We start from the raw sequence: 22,250 nt of genomic DNA, 5'->3' as shown, positions 1-22,250 counted from the left end.
GATTAAAATTGGGTTAGTAAGGTGATACTCAAAGTATTCTCTCCTGTTATCCTTAACATTTCCAGGGGTTTCCCCCTCATGTGTTTATTAATATATTTTAATAAAACTAAGTTAAATTCAGCAGAAAATATTGTGACCAGATTGGTCCAATATAAACAAATAATGGAGTCTAAATAAATAAGATAATCTTTAAAAGTTTACTGGTAGAATACAAATTCTAGAGTTTCAATAAATATGATTTTTCTAATTGCTCACTAATAAAGTAGAATATTTAGTTCATTATTACTTCAGAAACATATGTTCAATTTCAAAGAAATGTTCACAACAGGTTTGGTTTTAAACTTTTAAATTCCACATAAATTCATCTGTTAAAACTGGTAGACTGGAGAGAAATTAGAAGTCTATGTAAATTAGTTTAAAAAAATTTCCCTAGTTCAAGACTATACAAAAGCAAAACATCATGAATGTAAAAAAGTCAAGGTAGCTCTGAAATAACTTGTGTGAGCATGCATTATATTATTTCTATTTAGGAACATTTGTGTTCCTCCCAAAATTATAGCACTTTACAAATACAGTAAAGCCTTCCCAACGTGTTAACTGGGGGTCAAAAATCCAACTACGTAAAATACGAGATATGGTGTAGAGAGGTCAATCAAATGACGAGAAAAGTAGCTAGCAACCTGGGAATTCTGGATGACACCAAGGAATCAAATTCTTTGTCTTCCTGTTTGCAGCTTGGTGTTTCTTGTGGTGATTGTAAGCACCACCTCGTGGTGGTATCTCCTCCCCTCTTAAATATCCATGGGAAGATTCTGAGTCCCGAGATTACAGCTATTTCAGAAATCTCCTGGTTTGTTGATGCTCATTTTGTGATAATCTGGGGAGATATGAGTGCCCCGGGCTTACCCTTAGCCTGCTAGTTCCCTGTCAGTGTGTGCTTTCCCTCCACTCATGTCCTCATCCACCTCACTACACAAGGTGAGACTCTGGCTCAGTTAGCATTACTTGCTGGACAGAAGATAGGAGCCAATTACCAACTGTGTTATGACCCAATTTGTTTTGCTGTGGGTCTCTTTATTTTGGATTTCACTGTATAATAACCGAAGAGAATAGTGGTATTTATGACAATTTATGTGAAGAGTTTGAAATTTAAGAAACAAATTGAAAAATACTTGAAGACTGCTAAACCACAAAGTGAAAATTCCTTAAATATTGTTTTCTTCTCAGAATGGAACCATCCAGTGTGAAACTCTGATCTGCCCGACACCTGACTGCCCGCTGAAGTCAGCTCTTGCATACGTGGATGGCAAGTGCTGTAAAGAATGCAAATGTGAGCATAACTTTTATGATGAATACTTTCTTTGGCAAAAATAAAGCTTTATATTAATAAATATTCACACATCATTGGTTTAATCTGGGCAAGCTAAATAGCTTCTAGAAATGATGGAAATAGGAAGAATATCTTGTCTATTTTGGTTGATCAGTTCTTTTCTGTTTAAAAATGTTCCATTTTATTCTAGCAGAAACTTTTTCTTGGAGGAATCTACTCTGTATAATAACAGAAAGATATATAAGAAACTTAGTGTAAGGCACTTCTTTCATTAAACTAGACATAAATACCTTCCAAATAGGTCAAGAATGGTCTATTCTCAGCCATGATAACCCAAGAAATCCATGATACAAGTTACCTTCAACAACAGATGATGCACCCACCAGCTCCATTAGCCCAAAGCACAGAAGTCCACATTGTTATAGGATCGTCCAGTGTGGGTAAGGCCATGGCCTTTTATTCATAAAAAGAGGCTCATACCACTGAGTGAGGAAGCTATCCTGCCTTTTAGCAGCCATGCAGTTCACTTTTGATGTCAGGAAATGTTCTTTGAATTCGTAGCTATTCCGAAATGGCTTCTATAGTACTCATTCAATAATAGAAAACATTGCATCTGTGTTACTTATACTTTAAGAGACTGCCCTTAAATCCTTGTTAAAAGGTGTATTTAAAATTCAGCTATTTTTTTTTTTTTTACAAATGAATAGTAACATATATGAAAACTGAATTGTTATAAAATTTGTTTATAGAATATATAAGGCTATGTATGTGCAATGTAATCACACACACAGAACCACACACACACACACTCATATACACGACAGAGAGAAAGGGGAAGGGAGGCAAGGGCGAGGGAGCAGGAGGGGGAGAGAAGCAAGGAATGGCTGCTTTTGCTAAGGTAATTACATGTACCCTGCTACATTACCATGGACATTGCCATACCTTACTGTTGCCTACATAGGGAGCAATACGCTGTTGAGAGTGACAAGTATCAGTGAACAATCAGGAAGTTGTTTTGTAGTTCATTGATTTGATTCTCTCAGGAGCTCATTTATATTTAATTTTATTAGGCTTTGCATTGATGCCAAACCATTGCATGAGAGTATTAGCCTCATTCAGTAGAGTCTGCTGAACCAGGAAGGATTGAATGTAATTGTTCTTATACATGTCACTAGATAATTTTCTTGGTGGGGTGTAATCTGAGTCTTTCCTTGAACTTCTCTTAATAAGTAAAAGTTTGCGGTGATGTTCTGTAGCTTTCTTTGCAGATAGCTGGCGGTAGGAGGGAGGAGGGCCCTCTTATAGTACTTCATAGTCATACAATGACGAAAGCAGGGATCATACTTTTTGTTTTAACTTCTTTTACCCTTCTTCCCACTAATACTTATATATTGCTATTTGTGAATGTAATAGATTTGCATTAAGTGATGTTGATCTTATTAGAGACTCACTGATTGGAATATTGGATCATTATGATGGATTAATTAGTGAGAAGTACTGAATTTCAATTCTGATTTTACCATTTGTCTCTGTTACCATCAGTAAGCTGCCTACTTAATTAGACTATACTTGAAATCTTCCCAACAACAGGCACTTAGACTTACTGAAATGGTGAAATATATGGAGATTCATTAATGCAAAGTGCTTCTGGCATACTTTGGTGTTAATGATAGAACATCGACTGTGTTTGCCTCATATATAAAACAGTGAAAGCTACAAGTAAGAAATCAGTGAGGAGACCACAATATCACTGAAGAAAGTCCAAAATAATTTACTGAGTCTTTCATTTTACATGGTTAAAAATAATAGACAAAATGACGTTGTCTTTCGAGCCGTATTCAGTGGTGTAGAGAGGACTTGTGCCTGTGTTTGTTTGTATTTTGAGCATTTGACCTTCCAGTTCTGATGAATTCAGCATTTTGTAAGAGCTAGCAAGATATTTGCAGTAAACGCCCATAGAATTTTCTTTCCCCCTAAAGGAAGTAAGCATTTAGTTTATATGGTAAATTTTCTGAGAGATTATTTGGGAATGTGTCTCCACATGCACAATTTAAAAATCAGTCATTAAAAATATTTCAGGAAATGTACCTTTTAAAAGTTTTGCAAAACCTAATTTTATAAGAGATAAATAACATTTAAAATAAATTTAGTAATCATTAACTGACTTGTTCAGATTTTTCAGATTTTTAAATGTGCCAAAAGTGAGAGAAGCAATAGACGTGTGTGTCTGTAACTCACTGTTACAGAGGGGAAGGACACAGTCTTATTTTCCTCTGTTAATTTTCCCAGTATTATCATTGTTATAATTTATGAGAAGTCAATTTCAGTTGAGTATAAGTTAAGTTCAATGGCTTTTACTTTTTAAAACACAAACATTAGCCTTCCTCTGATGCCTTGCACTCATCCTGTCATTAAACCTCCTGTGCTCAGAGACTTTTTAGTGACATAAAATTAACAAAATATATTCTTCAGTGAGAACACTTTAGAGAGATTAATCACTTACTGTTTCTAAAAGCGGTTGGAAGCTAAAACACATAACCTAACTGCTGAACATTACTCTGCCAAGACTGAAACGAACAAAGCAAGTACGTGTGCCAGTCATTTTTTTGGTGTTCTTTATTTAATGCTTTCAGGCTGGCTTCATCAGAGTTGTTTGTGCAACTCTGAGCAGCCCTATTTTGCAGTCTGCTTTGTATTTTCCTTCTGTAACTTCAGCTCTAGCTCTTTATCCACATATAAATAACTGCTGAATAGCAAGAACGTTGTTGTTCTGGGAAAGAAGTCAGAGAGAACCAAGCCTGTCACTTTTCTTTATTTGAACCTATATAAGCAAAGCGTTGGGACAACGGGCTTAATCTTTCCTGCCCTGTCTGCTGAGCTACTGTGGTCGGTTGAACAGACACAAGGTAAAATCCAAAGGCAGGAATGTCAATGCAAATCATTAAGGTAATAATAATCACAACTCAAATGAAGTCTTTCTTATCAGTCCCACAGGTTAGAAGGCACATACTTTGTTCCTCATGTGATCTTTAGAACAATTCTGTAAGGTAGGCATTGCCTCCATCTTCCCAATGAGGGATTACGTGCTTCGTCCAAGAATATGCAGTTAGTTAGAAGTCCCAGAGAACTTCCACTTAAAGTGCTGTGCTTTGAGAGCCTATTATTCTTGGAAACCATCCACTACAATTAATCTAAGCGATCCACTTTTATCCACTTGGAGTCCTGGTTAAGTCTAGGTCAAATTGCAAAGTAAGCAGAGTTTGCCTTTGTCCCTTTCTCTTCTCCCCTTTCAGCCACCATCATCACATCCTTTATCCTAGTCACAGGCTCTCAACTAGCCAACAGCAAGATCGACTGACACAAATTAAAGATAGCTCTAGAAAATGTAAAGTATAGAGATTTTCACTCTGCAATATGATGAGGTCAAACTAGTTAAAGTACATAAAATCTCAACTCAGGTTAAAAAGAAAAAATGAAGAATTATCAGAAAATAATTGTCTAAAGTTCGAGGAAATAGAAAGTTATGGAAAGTCACTGAAAGTAGGAAAAAAATCAGTGCATTCATTTATTTTGTTTCAGTGGATTGTAGACTCAAGTTTCAACACAGAGCTCTGCTTTACAGAAAAGATGATTTATGAAAATAGGGAATCTGAAGCAAATCTGAACTAATGCTTTGATATCTGTTACAGAAGAGCTATGTTTAAAAACAAAAACAAACAAAAAAATCAAGGAAGGTAGATTTTTACATGTAGTTTTAGAGAGACATCAAATACAGAAAATGTGAATGTTACTATCCAAATTGGCTGGTGCTTGCCTCGTAGCAATAGCTATTTTAATTGTTTTCTCAAAGAGGCCAGATTTATATGAGCATATTAAAATCATAACTCTTTTGGTTGAGCAAAATCAGAGTTTAAATACATAATATAGATTACATTTTAATATTCTATTCCCTGATTAAAAATCAGATTGTATTAAATTTAATTTAAAAAGCTCTGTCACTTTAGATAAAATGGAGTTACTATAATGTCTTTGAATATTGAGTATTTAAGTATGTGGGTTATAGAGTTCGATTTTTCTGGGTTTGAATTCCGGCTCTATCACTTGGCTGTATGACTTTGGTCAAGTTTCTTAACCTCTCAGAGTCTCAGTTTCCTCATCTATACAGTGGAGAGAGCAATTATATCTATTTATATAAGGTTGGTGTGAGGACTGAATGAATAATTCATGTGAAGTGCTTACAACAATTTTAGCTATTGTTGTTTTTATTAAAATAATCATTCATGTTTTTATTGATCAAAATACAAAGTAGTGAAACTATCTTATTGGGTCATAGATCTTAAAGCTACACAGGACCTCAGAGATCTTCAGAATAGCCATTTACTTTTGGGGAGGAAGGTTTTATTATCCCCATTTTACAGAGGAGTAATGGATGGGGACAAGGAGGATAAATGACTTTTCTAAGATTAAACAATTAGTATATAATGTGAGGTATTTTTTTGTTTTTTTTCCAAATTGTGTTCTGATATTTGGTACTATTCTCCTCAAGGCCATTCTCTTTCTCAATATTTTGGATAGGTCTTAACCAATGTTGATACTAAGAACCAATTTATTATGTTTTATCTATTCTTTTTTGTCTGGCTTCTTTCATTCAAAATCATGTTGGTGAAATTTGTCCTTGCATGCAGACGTTTATCATTCATACTTATTGTCGTATATATTCTATTGGTGTTAATGTACCGCAGTCCAATCTATTGTCAAAGGGCAGTTGGGTGCTCTCCAGTTTTGGGTTATATAAATAATCCTTCTGTAAATATTCTTCACATGTTTCTTTTGGTGTTATACGTGTCTGATGGGTATATACCTTGGAATTGTTTGGCCATAGGGTAAAACTTTTATTCTATGGCAAAACTGTCTTTTCCTTTGGTAAAATTGTGTTTCCAAACAGTTTTCTAAAGTGGTTATACCAGTTTACCCTCCTACCAACAATGTATGAACATTCCAGTTGCTCCACAGCTTCACCCACACTTAGCATTGTTGGGCTTTTAGATTTTAGACCTTATGATAAATAATGTTGGTACGTGATATACTGTATTGCAGTTTAAATTTACATTTCCCTGATGACAAGTGAACATGAGCACTTTTTCATATGTTTATGGGCCACTTTCATTAATTTTAAATAATAGAAAATAAGAGTAGATTTTTTTTTTTTTATATGTACACTTTCCCAAAGAGCGTTACTCTTATTTTGGGCAGGAAATGGTAGTTTGGAGGATTTGATTCTTTTATTTTCATATTAGTGTGCGGATATATATGATTCTAGTTCTGTCATTTAATATGCAAGCAAAGTAGGGATAGGGATTAAATGACTGCCAGTTAAATAATTTGGGGATATTTTTAAAAAAGATATGACAATATAGTTTTACTGAATCAGAGACGTTTGAATGTGTGAATATAGGGATGAAGAAGAAAAATCAGTGGGATATAATTCACCAAGAATCTCTTTGTTCTTAAAATAAGGAAAAAACATAACTTATTTAATTTATGTAGGCTACATTTAAAACGGAAATAATTTTAGAGTGACATAATCAATAAACTTAGCTGTCTCTATGGTAATGCTGGAAGCAGGGGGAATATGCAGCATTCTCTGGAGATTTTCACACATGAACACAATTATGAATTAGTTGGCATTATAGAGACACAAGGGGCTACATGACGAGAATGCCGGTACAAACTGAGGGGATCTATGCAGTAATGAAAAAGGTAGAAACAGCAATCAAAACGAAAGCATCTTGTTTTACTATCAGATGCAATATTTTTAGAAAGTTTCTTGAAAGTCTGTAGTTATTTAAAAACATTATGTCATAGTAAACAGTTGAATGAGCTGAGAGCTAAATTGTGCTGCTATAAATCATGTGTATGGCCTTGGTCTGGATTCAGTCTTGTCTCAACAAAATAACCCTAATTTAATATTTAAAATAATATTGGGTAAATAATAGAATTAGGACACTTTTCTATTTGTATAGGTCTGTGTGAATAAATGGGCAGGAAAATGTCTATTTGCTCATTACATAGTTAAGATAATTGAGCTTATGATAGGGAATATTTTCACTAAAGGCAAATAGCTAAGTTTTATTAAAGGTTTCATTGGGATAATCCTGTAGGTTTCCCAAACACTGTCATTAATTTTGGGTGATATTATTTTGGTTTTCAAAAGAGTATTTGGCATAATGCTATTTTTTTTTTTTACACATTATAAAAACTGATAAATGTCAAATCAGTGGAAAAAATACTGAACTGGCAATATATTAATAAGCAAGAATAATTAACAATATAGCCTTCAGATTAATGACTATATGAGATTCCACATGATACATTTTAATAATCTTTCAAAAAATATAAATCTACTGTTAATTATTCAGCTTGTAGCTGAGGTGCGATGCCAGGAAAAGGCAGGGCAGAGTCACAGGATGATGACATTGTCACAATGATTTAGCTACTGTGTCCTCTACTCCACAGTCCTGAGTAGTGTAAATTGCTTGGTGCTGTCACTTTTTCTTCCATATCCTAGGATAGCATTTTTTTACGTTTTTACTGAACATAATGCATGCATACTGTAAATACTCAAGCAATCCAAAAAGATATAAAATAAAATATTAAAATCTCCCTTCTTCTCTCTCCCCAAACTTCTATTCCTGTGCCATTCCAGATTATTTTTAATGCATCCACTCACATACACATGTGTAGGCTTTTTATATATGGTAAATGATATCATATATTTTCCTGGACTTTAATTTTAGAGATATTTCTATATCAACTAACTTTTAAAAATTGCTGCATATTATTCTGATGTCTAGTTTATTATAATGTTCTTCCTTCTCAAGGGATATTTTGGTTGTTTCTAACTTGTTATTTTTCTTATGAAAAAACAATATTTCAGGATGTCGTTAATACATGATCTTGGTGCATTTTTATATGGCTATCTACCAGGTAAATTGCTAACCGTAGAATTGTTGAGTCAGCTCTTGCCAAATTATAAAAATCTGGTCCTGGGTTTTCCCCCTTTAGTGAGGAGTGCTAGATGGTCGCACTGAGGGAAACCTGAAAACACTTTTCTTTTGGTTTCACTAAGTCTTTGAAAAGGGCATCAGAAGGGCGTTTTTCTTTTTTCCAAGCCACCTTGACATGTTAATATCAACTCATGGGAGATCCTTTAATGAGAGATAGTTTATGGAAGCCTGAGTGTTCTTGTTTTACCACAATGTTGTCTAGCGAGCTCAGATGCAATTGTTACAATTATGCACCTTCAATAAATTATGTAGATGGCATAAGAATACATTAAGTTTATGTTTTTCTGAAATGAAAGTGGTTTTCCAAAAGCCATAACACGGAGTACTGCCCTCTGATTCTGAGGCATTATGCTGTGTCTCTTTAATCATGTTTTATTTTAAAATAATAGATAGTATGCAGCCTCTAGTTCTTCACTCTGAATTGTAATTTCTCTTTATTCTTAAGCTCCTCAAATTAATGCATTTTGTGGATTTTATTATTTTTCATGCCCCATTACTTTTTTTTAAAAGAATTTCTCTGCCCATCTAATGACATTGCTTAAGTGGCCTAAAACTCTTCAGAAGAGAGCTTTATGCGAATCTGCCTATAATAATAATTAAATCAAACTGTCTAGCGTTGTTCTAGGAGACTAAAACTGGGACTCTTTAGGGGATCAGAAGGCTAGTCCTGCTTAGTAGTGTAAGGCTTTGAAACAAATGAGAGAATTTCAGATTCAGACCAAAGCAAAAGAGCGATAATCTAGTTAGCATTCAGAGGAGACTCAGTTTAAGAGAGATGAAAAACACTCATCTTAGGCAGAAAATGCAGCTTCTTATCTGCAGTGTTGTTAGGTAATTATTTTAAAAATGAGCTTATTTTCTTCTCAATAGAGATCGTACAAATGGCATTTTGAAGTCAGGATAGGCAAAAATAAGATATATGCAATTTAAAGCATCTTACAAGTTGATTTCGGCAATTACGGGAAAGTGGTAACTCAGGAAGACCAACTGCATAATAAAGGTAAATGGCCATCAGAGTGTCCAATGGAGAATAAAGCCAAAACACCTACCATCCCTTCAAAAAGTACAAAACATCGACTCAGCTGCACTGGACTCCCCACTGGATGCCTTTAATACTGTATGTGGCCTGAGTTCTCAGATATATATTTACAGATTGTATAAAATTAGCATAGATTGAAAATTAAATGAAAAAAGCACAATGATACAGGAGTTCAGCATGAGGAAGGGTCAGAAAGGAATTCTCTTTGTTTTTTAGTTTAGAGATGGTTGTGATAGAGTGCAGTTCAGGCGTGTTTCTTTTTATTCAAAAGCTGGCCCCAAATTCAGAACTATTTAACTGTAAAAAATACATATGAAATCACCTGAGCTTGCTGTAAAAAATCATTCCAGGTGTCAGTGGTGGTAAGAATGGAGCTCCACCCGATTTAGGAACATTAAGCTTGTAAAACATCTCATGTCAGAATGGCTGCGACATCCTCCCATGGCCTGTTACTAGAATATTCTACCCACATTATATACTAGAGCCTTTGTCTAGATATTTCCTCTAAATGCAGCAGCTCCTATTCATACTCTCTTCACCCGGTTTCTGGAATGTTGCTTTTATTGGGGAACTGGCTACGTGGTCTCTGGAGTTTGGGCCTAAGCTATAGGACCACACTAGGTTTTTAGGATTCGAGGTTCAGAGGTTCAGATCTTGGGCTTATTGATTGTTTTATATTTTAGTTACATTGTTATTGTAAAAACATTTGGGGGTTGGCTGGCTTCAGAATGGTCTTCACTTATAAATATTCTTCTGAGCTGTAAAGAGATGTCTCACAAACACTTGTGCAATAAAGTCAGCAACTTGGTTTGTTGTATGTACATGTATAATAATATACAGGTATGCTATTTATGATTTTGACTGTTGGCAAGTGACCCCAATGAGCCATGATGCATACACTGGTGACTTTGCTGAGATGTGACTTTTTGCCCAAAAGGCAATGAGACCTGTGTTCAGGAATACATCACTGAGCTCACTGCTTCTCAAATTCTACGGGGAATATGAATCACATGGGGGTCTTGTTAAAATGAAAATGATGGTTCAGTGGTTCTGGGATGGGGCCTGAGAGTTTGCATTTCTCACCAGCTCCTGGGTGATGCCAAAACTGCTGGTATGTGGGACACAATTTGATGAGCAAATATTTAACCAGTGGGTGTGATTTCCTGGTTGCCCAGGTTCTCAATGGAGCTTTATTTTTTCCTCTTGGATCTCAAGTGAGAAAGGTCTCCAAATACATGTTTTTAGGGTTTATGTTTTCAGCTGACATTTATTAAATATGGTGTGAGTATGAGAAGTTAACATGAATCATTTCTCTTGCTTGCCATAATGGCTTACAATTTATAGACGAGGAAACTGAAGCTTCCGGAGGTTACTTCACTTTCTGAGATGACCCAGCCAGTAATGTGGCAGCACCATGTGAACACATGCAGTGTTCCTCATGTACTGCCTCGTGATGTGTAATGTATCTCATTAGTGGAAATAGAAAATCAGTTTCAATGAAGAAGTTAAAAATGTATGACATTCTACAGACAGCAATCGTGTTCAAAGGATATGGTAATACATAGGAAATATAATTCTATAATGCTGATTTCCATACGTAATAAGAAAGGAGAGAAAAATCAAATGCAAATTATCCAGTATTTATTACTAAAGTGAAGTGTTTTTGTTATCATAGGAAGCACACTTTTTATGACTTCGTAGTACGTCATAGGTGGAACAGACGTTCTGATAGTTCAGGAAAATAAATTTTAAAAGCAAATGATTTCTAGTTGGATTTTTGTTTGATTTTGGTGAAGAAACAACAGGGAAAACATGTTGAGTTAAAACTTTAAAAAGTACCGACTGAAAAGGTCTAGATCTACCTGGATTATTAACTAGAATTCTTGAAAAATCAGTGATCATGGAGTGATCATGGAGAATTCCACCTCCTTGGTCTCCAAATCTTTTTTTTTTTTTTGAAGCTTTCTTTGCATTTTCTTCAGATGAGGTTTCTTTCTAAGTACTCTTGGTGGAATAATTCACATCAGTCTGATTTCCCAGGCCTTTAGTAGTAGCTTGTTACAGTTTTATAAGATATATAGTTTTAGTTTTTGTAAGGTGGCTAGACTGAGATGAATTGTGGTGTCTCGATATTAAATTCAACTGTTCTCATCCAGTTTTTAACTATTTGTGTCCCACATACATTGGAATCTGCTTTTATTTATTTGTTTGTTTCTTTATTTGTTTATATATTTTGTTGTAGGTATTGTAAGAAGATGAATAAAAGCAACCCAATACTAGAAAACTTTAGGGCAGTGTGTTTTCCACAAGCCTAAATTCCCTTTTCCCTTTTGCAGAAATCCTACCTTTAATCCATTCCCTTAGAATTGTGCTCCATGCCACTTGATTCCTGGGGTTATTTCAAAGATGGTGATCTAGGAGGAGTTAGTGAGCCTGCACAAATGCACCTCACAATGCTAAAACTGAGTGTGTGCAGATAGCCCTGGATAGCCTTCTCAGTTTTTATTCAACCCATTCAAGCCTTTTTGATCAGTTTCAGGTCCTCATAGTTTATTGCAGCATTATTTGCAAGAAGAAAGGAAACATGAACTTTTTCTGTCTGAGTTATTATTGTTAGATTAGGGAAGCTAAGTCTTTATCATGCATGGTGGAAGAGAAAAAAATTGCAGCAAGTAACACATTCTTTTTCCACTATTTTGTGGGTAAGCATCATCTTTTTAAAATGAAAAATTGAGCTTTTCTGATCACAAATTAGGTCCTCTCGCAGCAAGTGGTATTAAGAATTTCCCATTTCCGTTTATGCCTATGGTTTACCTCCAACATTTCTCAGACCCTGAATCTCAGAAAGATCACTTTTATTTGTTGGTTGGGAAGAAGGGAAAGGGTGGGCTAGTATAGAACAAAATGAACATTGTATTTATTCACTGATTTATTTAATCTGTTACTGTCCCTTCGTACCATGATTCCTAAATGCTGAAGGACAGAGTTGGGGGAGACGATCAGTGTGGGATGTGAAGTGGAGTGTAAGAATTGGATTAACTATCCTGGCTGAGTGTGCTACATGTGCAGGGATGAATTTAGGAGCTGAGGAGCTTAGAATAATCCTAGAAATAGTAGTATGGGGATGATTGCTCTGTGCATATAGAAATTAAGTGAAATAAAGGTGAAATTGAGTGTCTTACCACTGAGTCTCTTTTCAATGATTTTCATTCATTTAAAAAAAAGTTGTTAAGAGCATCTCCTATGAATTAGTCATTGCTAAACACTGGGGATACAGTGCTGAACAAAATACGATTGCTCTGTGCTTTCAGAGTCTTAACAATCAAGTTGGGGAGACCGACATTAGTCATATAATGATCGAGTAGGCAGTGCAATGCTGTAGCAGTAAGATGCTGTTAGAGCAACTGTCGTAAGTGAAATTCACCGAGCAGGGAGATCAGGGAAGGCATCCTTCAGAAGATGATGTTTGGGCTGGGATCTAATGAACAAATAGCATTACACCAGTGAAGATAAGAAGGAAGATATGTTCAGGCCAAGAGAATTTAATATGCAAACGCTCTGTATAGGGAAGTAGGATGTTGTGAAGGGAGGTTGGTGTGGCTGATGTGCAGAGTCAAGAGGTAAGAAGGGGCCAGATTAAGGAATTTAATTTTTATCCTAAGGGTGATGGGATGCATGTTACATATTTTAAGAAAGGCAGGTCCGTTTTTGCAGTTATCCATAGAAGAAATGACGATAGTAGCTTCATTAGGTGGAAGTGATGGGAAGTTCGATTCTGGATATATTTTGAAGGTAGAGGCAATAGGATTTTCTGATGGCTCAATATGGGTTGGAGTAGAAGAGAAGAATTAGGATTACTCCAACGTTTTTGGTTTGAGGAAGTAAAGGATGGAGTTACTATTAACTAAGATGGAAAGGCTGCAAATTGAGCTGGATTTGGGAGAGTGGCTAAGATCCAGAATTCAGTTTAGATATATTCTATTTGAGAGGTGGATTAGCCACTTAAATGGAAATGTAGAGTAAGCAGCTGTATATATGAGTATGGAGACTGGGACAAAGGCCAGAGGTAGAGCTAAACATCTGGATTGTTCAATTTTCTTTTGTTTCTTGGCAATTTGTGTTTATTTTCTGAATTAATTTTTCATGTACATTATCCACTTTGAAATTCAATGTTTTGTGTTTTTGTTTCTTGATTTCTAAGGGTTCATTTTATAATAAAACTCATTTGTAATATATGTTGCAAATATATTTTTATAATGTTGTTTCTTTTATTTAGTGTGCTTCAAAAAAGATTTAAAATTTTTTGTAACTGAATCATTTAGTCATGCTAAAAAGGCCTTCTTCCTTTCATTCATTAGAATATTTACTTTCTAACCAACAAATGGCCCCACATTTTTTCATTTTAAGGTTAAACAATCTGAGATTTAATTTGGGTACATGATATAATAATTCTAGTTAATTTTTTTGTAAACAAGTTAATCGATAATTCCAGTACCATTTATTGAATGATCCTTTGTTCACTGATTAACATGCCATTTTGTCTTATATTAAATAGTTATATATTTACATGTATTTGAATTTATTTCTAGGATTTCTATTTTGTTTTTAATCTATTTGTCTCATAGTACTGATTCTATAATATTTTAATTATTGTAGCTTTCTAGTATGAGTTATTATCTGGAAAAAGAAGTCTACCATCATTCTTCTTTTTAAATTTTTATTGGGTTATTTTCTCTCATATATACTTCCAGATGACTTGTGCTTATCATGAAAATTATCTGTCCCTAAATGGTTTTAAAAACTCAGTCGTGTGTGTCTGGTTCTGGTACCTTTTTTGAGATAATTTTTTGATGGATAGCACAGAAAAAATGTGCTTATTATTATTTGTTATTTTGTATGTATTAGTGAAAGCAGTCTCATGGTTTAAGATTTGAAATATTTTAGAGGTGGAGTAATTTTGGATGTTGACAAGTTGGGTCGTAGTGTTTTCATTTTCATTTGTTTCAATGTATCTTTTGATTTCTTCCTTGATCTCATGATTGACCCATTCATTATTTAGTAGCATGTTATTTAACCTCTATGTGTTTGTGTGTTTTTCAGGGTTGTTTTTGTAATGAATTTTTAGTTTCATACCATTGTGGTCAGAGAAGACAATATGATTTCAGTCTTCTTAAATCTATTGAGACTTGCTTTGTGGCCTAACATGGTCTACCTTGGGAAATGTTCCATGTGTATTTAAAAAGAATGTATATTCTGCTGCTTTGGTTGAAAGGTTCAAAAAATATTAATTAAATCTATCTGGTGTAGTGGGTCATCCAAAGAAACACCACTGTTTCTTTGTTGATTTTCTGTCCGGAGGATCTGCCCATTGGTGTCAGTGGGGTGTTAAAGTCCCCTACTATGATTGTGTTACTGTCAATCTCTGGCTTTATGTCAGTCAGTATTTGTTTTGTATACTTAGCTGCTCCTGTGTTGGGTACATTGTGGTTTACTAGGGGTATGTCCTCTTGTTGGACTGATCTATTTATCATTATGTGATGTACTTCTTTGTTTCTTATTCTAGTCTTCATTTTAAAGTACTTTTTGTCCAATGTAAGTAGTGCTACCCAAGCTTTTTCTCATTTCCATTTGTGTGAAATATCTTTTTCCATCCCTTTACTTACAGTCTGTGTGTGCCTTTTGATCTGAGGTGGGTCTCTTGTAGACAGCATATGCATGGGTCTTGTTTTCTTACCTATTTAGGTACCCTAAGTCTTCTGATTACAGCGTTCAATCCATTTACATTGAAAGTGATTATTGATAGGTACATAGTTATTGCCATTTTATTATTCATATTTTTTATCTACTTTTGTTTGTTTGTTTGTTTTCCCCCGAATTCTTCTTCTGAAAGAAGTTCTTTTAACATTTCTTGTAATACTGGCTTGGTGGTAATGAATCCTTTAGCTTTCTCTTATCTGGGAAGTTCTTTATCTCTCCTTCAATTTTAAATGATAACCTTGTTGGATAGAGAAGTCTTGGTTGTAAGCCCTTGTTTTGCATCGCTTTGAATATTTCCTGCCACTGCCTTCTGGCCTGCAGTTTCTTTTGTGAAATTAGCTGATAGTCTTATGGGAGCTCCCTTGTAAGTAATTAATTGTCTTTCTCTTGCTGCTTTTAGGATTCTGTCTTTTTATTTAACCTTTGTCATTTTTATTTTTAACGTATCTTGGGGTGACCCTCTTTGGGTTCATATTGTTTGGGACTCTCTTAGCTTCCTGGGCTTGTATGTCTATTTCCTTTGCCAGGTTAGGGGATGTTTCAGTCATTATTTCCTCAAATAGGTTCTCGATCCCTTGCTCTCTCTCTTCTCCTTCTTGTACTCCTGTGGTGCAAATGTTGTTGCACTTGATGTTGTCTCAAAAGTCCCTTAAACTATCTTCATTTTTCTAAAATTCTTTTTTGTTGTTGTTTCGATTGGATTTTCTGTTACTTTGTCATGTAAATTGCTGATTCGATCCTCTGCTTCATCTTATTTGCTGTTGATTCCTTCTAGTGTATTCTTCAAGTTATTGTATTCATTATTTCTACTGTTTTGTTTTTATGATTTCTATTCTTTCTTTATGTTTGGTATCTCTCTGTTGAAGTTCTCCTAAGTTCCTTAAGCATTCTATAACCAGTGTTTTAAACTCTGTATCTGATAGACTGATTGCTCCATTTCATTTAGTTCTTTTTTCTGGAGTTTTCTCCTGTTCTTTTATTTGGGACGTGTTTTTTTGTTTCCTCATTTTAACTGTCTCTCTGTGTTTTTGTTTTTGTTTTTGTTTTTCTATGTATTAGGTAGATCTCCTATGTCTCTCAGTCTTTGCTGGGTGGCCTTATGTAGGAGGTGTCCTGTGTGGTTCAGTGGCACAGTCTCCCTGATCACCTGTGCATGTGTTCCATGTGTCCCTTGTGTGTGTTGTGTGTTCTCCTATTCTAGTTGAGCCTTGATTGTTTTGGGCACATCAGTGGGTGGGATTGACTCCCAGGCTGACTGGCCATGAGGATAGGCTATGTTCACAGCATATGAGCTGCCATGTGAGGGCTGACCCCTCATAGGTGGGTTTGTCCAAGCGGGCTCTTGTGCCTATTGCGACCACCCTTCTGGTGTGCCACTTGTGAGGGTAACTGGATACTGTTTTGGTATGTTGTTTCTGGTGTCTTTTGGGAGGGGCTCTTATGTGGGCCAATTTCAGCCTTGCCTATGACCAGCCTGGGGCTACCTGGTCAGAGCTATAAAGCTATATGGGGTTGGTTGCTGCCTCTGCTGGACCTGACGGTGTGTGGGGATGGCTACTCTATGAACTGTGGCTTGCTGTTACCAGTATTGGGCCTGGTGCAGCTTAGCAAAAGGCCTATGGCTCCCCTAGTCCCGTTGTCACCTGCTGGCTGTCCATAAGGCTCAGCTGTTGAAATAATCGCTTTATGTGTCCAAGCCACGCTGCTTGGCCCAGTGTGGAGAGTGTCCTCAGTGATGCAGTACTAGCTGGGCGGGGCGGGGTTCTAGGGAGTCACAGTGTGGGGGCTCTGGTTTTTACAAAGTTAATTCAGATTTGGTTCTTGCACCAGTGCCGGGCCAGTGACCACTTTGCAAAATGTCCTGAGAATACTGCAACCAGCCACCACTCACCTCAGGCCTACGGATCCTGAAGAGCTGCCCAAGAGAGGCTGCAGCACAAGTTGTGGCTGACTGCCCACCACTGAAAGTTCCTCAGGCTGCCACGGGCAATCCGCTGCTGTAAAAGACTTATACAGCTTTTGGGGTGGGGCCGGCCACCAAGGAGCCTAGTTTTCCCCCATGATGCAACACTGACTGTCTATGGCAGGGACCCAGGGTGTCACCAAAATGGTGCACATGAGCAGATTTTAGCAGAACAATGAAGTCTCAGATTTGTCCCTTTGGGGGAGGGTTCAACATAGAAAAGATGGTACCTTCTTTTAGGCTACACATGAGGCAGGCTTCACACAAGGACAATGGTGGTTGCCCCTCAAGCCCTTGCTGCAAAGCCATATAACTCAGTCTTTTCCTATATGTCTCTGGTGCCTCTCAAATTGCTTCCCCTCTACCGGAGCCCAAGTGAGTGTTTGCAAATGAATGAGACCGTGCGTGGGCGCTTTAAGAGGACATCTGGATTTTTCAGCTGCGTTCTGTTTCACTAGGACAAACGGACAGAGGCCTCACTGATTTTAACTGCCAGATGTTGTGGGGATTCCTCTTCCCAGCATAGGACCCCTGAGCTGGGGAGCCCACTGTGAGGCTGGGGCTCTTCCTTCTTCCAGGGGGCCCTCTGCCAGCAAGGTGCTCCTCCCGGTCTTTGGGGTCAGCCCATTTTGCATCTCTGCCCCTCCTACCAGTCTTGAAGTGGCCTCTTCTTTTTATGCTTAGTTATAGGGGTTCTGTATCTGATGATTCTTGTCTTCAGATGATTCTTGAGGTTGATTGTTCTGTAATTGCAATTTTGATGTGATCCTGGGAGGCAGCAGGCATAGTGTTTACTTAATCCACCATCTACTGTAGTTACTGCTTTCAAATTAGGGAGTTTTGGTCAAGAATGAGAGGATATGAATTATGGGAAGCTTCACTGACTTCAAGGGCCTCATTCTTTTTCTGGCTGTAACTTTCAGCATTGGTGCAGCCTGCAGTCACATGTAGTATCAAGTGCTTGGTGAAACTGTAGGGCCATTGCTGGTGGAGATAAAAGATGGTTGTTAGAGGCATGAAATTTTTTTCTTTGGACAGAGTTTCAAACAAAATACACTAGAAATGTGGTGTGGTGCTTTTAAGGAATACTAGCCGAGAAAGGCTAGTCAAAAGGGGGTCAAAAGTAGTTGACTTTAAGATTGAAATCTCAAGGTGGAAGTAACATGAGTGGCAAGTAAGGAGTGACATTTCTGAAGAAATTCTAACCCCAGCTTATATACGAGTAGAATGAATTGAGTTACTCTTTTTCACACAAGGCAGGGTCCATTTGTCATTTATGTCTTTATCTCCATGACTTGACACAGTATGTGGTACACAGTAGATGCTCAATAAATGCTTTTTATATCATTTATTGAATAAGGTATTCCATATTTTGGCTCCTTTTCCAAGAATTTTTATTGTACTTATCTCTTCTATACATATCAATACTAAGTTTAGATTATTACCCTTGCCACTTGTGCATCTTCTGCAAAAAGAAAAATTATACTTTTCTTCACTGTGTCAAGTTTATTCCTTCTATATTTTGAAGTGGGGTTTTAATAAAACAGGGTAACTAAGGGTTATGTGTGGCAGCAATTGACAAAGCTAATAGCATTGATGAATGAAAACCATTCATCCTAAAAAGAACAGAAATAATTGTCTTTTCTAAATTCTTTACTTTGTCACGAATGTTATAAACTTTCACTGAAGGCAAGTTAAATCCATTTCCTGATTTTACAAACTTTGAGGACAAAAATTTCCCCAAGATAATATAATTACCACAAATTATCATATCAGGAAACAAAATGTTTAACTGGGATAGTCTTTTCAGATTGCGCTAAAAACAATGATGAGTTTTCATATATGCAGTATTGATGTTGGATCTCTTTCTCTCTCTCCACTGTCTGTCTATCTATCTATGTATCTATCATCTATCACCTACATCAAAAGAGACCTTTTCTATACATGAAAGAAAGTCTCTACCAGATAAACAAGGCATCATGTTTATTTGTTTCTAGGTTTTACTATTGTACAAATACCTCCATGATTATTGGAAGGTTGAATCTTATGAACAGAAATTTATAGGTCAAACCTTATATGAAATTTGTAGAATTTTGACACTTATTGATGAATTGTTCTCAAAGATTTTACCAATATTTCAGTAATATATAGAACTGCCCATTTCTATCACCACTCTAGCATAAGATATTGTCATCACTTAAAAGACAATATGTTCTAATTTGATGTATATGGTTTCTTATCCCGTGGACTTGAGCATTGTGAATGGGTGGGAGTATTTTGGGATGAAAGTGGAGAGAGAAGCAGTAGCCACATAATGCAGAGTCTTTTAAGTGATTTGAAAGACCTTAATATTTATTTCCAGAGCATTAGGAAGAATTTGAAGGGTTTTAAACAGCAGTAAAGTGCGATGAAGTATTACATTTTAGATAGGTTACTCTGCAGCAGCACGGGAACTCGATTGAAAGGAAGAGGAGGTTATGTGGGAACGTTAGTTAGGAAACATTAACGCTAGTCCAATTTAGAGAGGTTGAAGTCTGAGGTATGATAATGTGGAATTGGAAATCAGTAAATGGATTTGAAATTTGAATATGTATTAAGTAGAATAGATTGCTTATGGTGATTGGATTTCACAGAATGAGGGAGAGAGATGTATTATAGTTGAGTTTCATATTTCAGACTTGTGCAAGTGGATGGATGGTTATGCTACTTACTGAAGTAAAGAGTACTGGAGTACAAGCAGGTTTAGGAGGAGATTATGAGTTCAGTTTTTGTCATGTTGAGTGTGAGATGCCCATGGATGTCTAAAAGGATGTATTGAAGTTTGGTGTATACATTTGAAGTTTAGAAGAAAGGTCTGAATGGGAAATGTGTATTTGGGAATCATTTGTATATAATAATAATCGAAGCCATGAGAATGGTCAGAGTCATTTATGGGGAGAATATATAGGAAGAGGACATGAGGGGAAGGATCAATCTTTGAGGCATTCTAACACTTAAAATCTGTAAGAGGTGGATAAGCCTGTAAAATATTCTGAGGAAGAGTTGCTAGAGATTTACATGGATAATCAGATGTATTTTTTGTATGATGGGAGCTAAGGGAAGAATGTTTTAGGAAGCAGGGAGTGATACATGATAACAGAAGGTGTCGAGAGACCAGGAATGATGATACTTAACATTTTTCATCAGATTAAAAGTGTGGAGGTAATTGTCACAATGAGAGTACTTTTGGTGTACCAGACAGGAAGCCAGATTAGAATGGGCTATGGGAAGTGGATGGAGGACAAGTAGTAATTCTTTTTGTAATAAATTTGGCTGTGAGTTTGGGAGGAGAGATGGAGCAGATAGTGGAAGCATATCTAGGGTTCGGGAACTTTTTTTAATATGAGAGAGAATAGGAGTGGATGTTAGTGGAATGTATCAGTAAGAGAGAAAGAGAGAGAAGAAGAGAAAGCATGAGAGAGAGAGAGAGAGAGAGAGAGAGAGAGAGAGAGAGAGAGAGAGAGAGAGAGAGAGAGAGAGAGATGTATAGGTATTAAAATAGAAGGGATGAGTCAATTGATGGTATAAATTAAGCAGAAAGGATAGGATTCAGAGTATAATTGGAGGGTTTTGCCTTTGCTGGGTGGAGAGAAACCTCCTACATAGAAACAGAAGGGAAAGGAGGTTAGGTGGATATGGATTTAGTTAAATGTATAGATTTGGTGGAAAGGAAGTTAAAGGAGTTGAGTCTGTGTTTGACAGCTTTTATTTTCTCTGTGAGGTAGAACCCAGGGTGACTTATTGGGGAATAGAAGTAGAGTCAGAGGTAGAGTAGAGATGATGGAAAGATAGCTGCTTAAGAAATGTTGACAAAGTTGCTAACTAAGGCTGTACTATTTATCCATCTGGTTATATGATTTCCCCCTAACGTTTGACATCGGAGATGTAGTCATGAGGAAAATGGATTGATTCATCCATAGTTGGGATTTTGCTTTCTGGATAAAGAAGTTTATGGTCCTGGCCAAAATTGGATGAAACTTAAAGACTTAAGAGATTTAAATTAGATACAAAGAAAGTAAGTACAGTTGAGGAGTAATCAATAAGAAGTTAGTTCATATTGAACAGGAAGCACCAATGAGGTTGAAGGAGAAATGCAGTGAGAGTAGCTGAGGAGGCAACTTGGAAGTGTAAGGAGTTTGAGTCAGATAGTGGAATGTCTGATTTAGAGCTTTTGGACGTGGAACAGTTTTGAGTTGAGACAAATGTAGAATATGACTATGCAGGTCATGTGAGGGTGGGGGTGGGGTCGAAAGAGCCAAGAGGCAGGGTGCTGGATGGGTCAATCACCCGAATGTCAAAATCTTCCAGAATGTTGCAGACATTTGGATGGAGAAAGAAAATATGACCCAGATTTCAAAGACAATAATGAATGAAGGGGAGTGTCCAATGGTGTGTGTGTGTGTGTGTGTGTGTGTGTGTGTGTGTGTGTGTAAATGGTAGGAAAGTTGGTGACATGAATCTTAAAGAACAGATTTTATTTTTTATGAGAGTAGAGAAGTGACAGCAACTGTACCTTCTGACTGTGAAGTACAGAATGTAGACATTTATATATTTTGCTAGGGCTTCTGTAACAAAAAACAGCAGACTGGGTGGCATAAATATCAAACATTTATTTTCTCACAGTTCTGGAAGCTACAAGTGTAAGATCAAGGTGTCGGCAAGTTTGGCTTCTCCTGAGGCGTCTCTCCTTGGTTTGGCCAATGACCACCTCTGCATGTGTCCTCTGGTCTTTTCCCTATGCCTGTGCGTCCCTGTTGTCTCTGTCCAAATTTCCTCTTCTTATAAGGACACCAGACAAATTGGATTAAGGCCTACGTTAACAGCTTCATTTTAACTCTATCACCTTTGCAAAGGCCTTATCTCCACATACAGATACGCTGTGAGATACTAGGGGTTAGATCATCAACACATGAATTTCGGGAGCATACAAGTCAGCTCCTAACAATGATGTGTCCATGGTAGTCACAGAACATACAGCTCTCCCTTGCGAGGGCAATAAGACAAGTGGTATTCTTGTGGGGTGCCACAACTCAGGTTAAGCCCAAATAGCCCAGA

The 22,250-nt window shown here is 36.6% G+C and overlaps 1 protein-coding gene across 3 annotated transcripts in view; it reads left to right on the top strand.

Annotated features, from left to right (window-relative positions):
- The window catches only part of NELL2 (neural EGFL like 2), a 316,912-nt gene that overhangs the window by 83,822 nt on the left and 210,840 nt on the right, over positions 1-22,250 (top strand). For all 3 annotated transcript variants that reach the window (XM_019748417.3, XM_074325809.2, XM_019748418.3), the window contains exon 10: positions 1,228-1,330. In XM_019748417.3, coding sequence (XP_019603976.3) covers positions 1,228-1,330 — 103 coding nt within the window. The remainder of the gene's footprint in view (positions 1-1,227; positions 1,331-22,250) is intronic.

The sequence above is a fragment of the Rhinolophus sinicus genome, chromosome 1 (assembly GCF_057876585.1).
Source record: "Rhinolophus sinicus isolate RSI-liver-muscle chromosome 1, RSI-T2T, whole genome shotgun sequence".
Taxonomy (NCBI): domain Eukaryota; kingdom Metazoa; phylum Chordata; class Mammalia; order Chiroptera; family Rhinolophidae; genus Rhinolophus; species Rhinolophus sinicus.
Note: the sequence above shows the minus strand (reverse complement) of the source record. Positions and strands in the feature narration are given on the sequence as shown.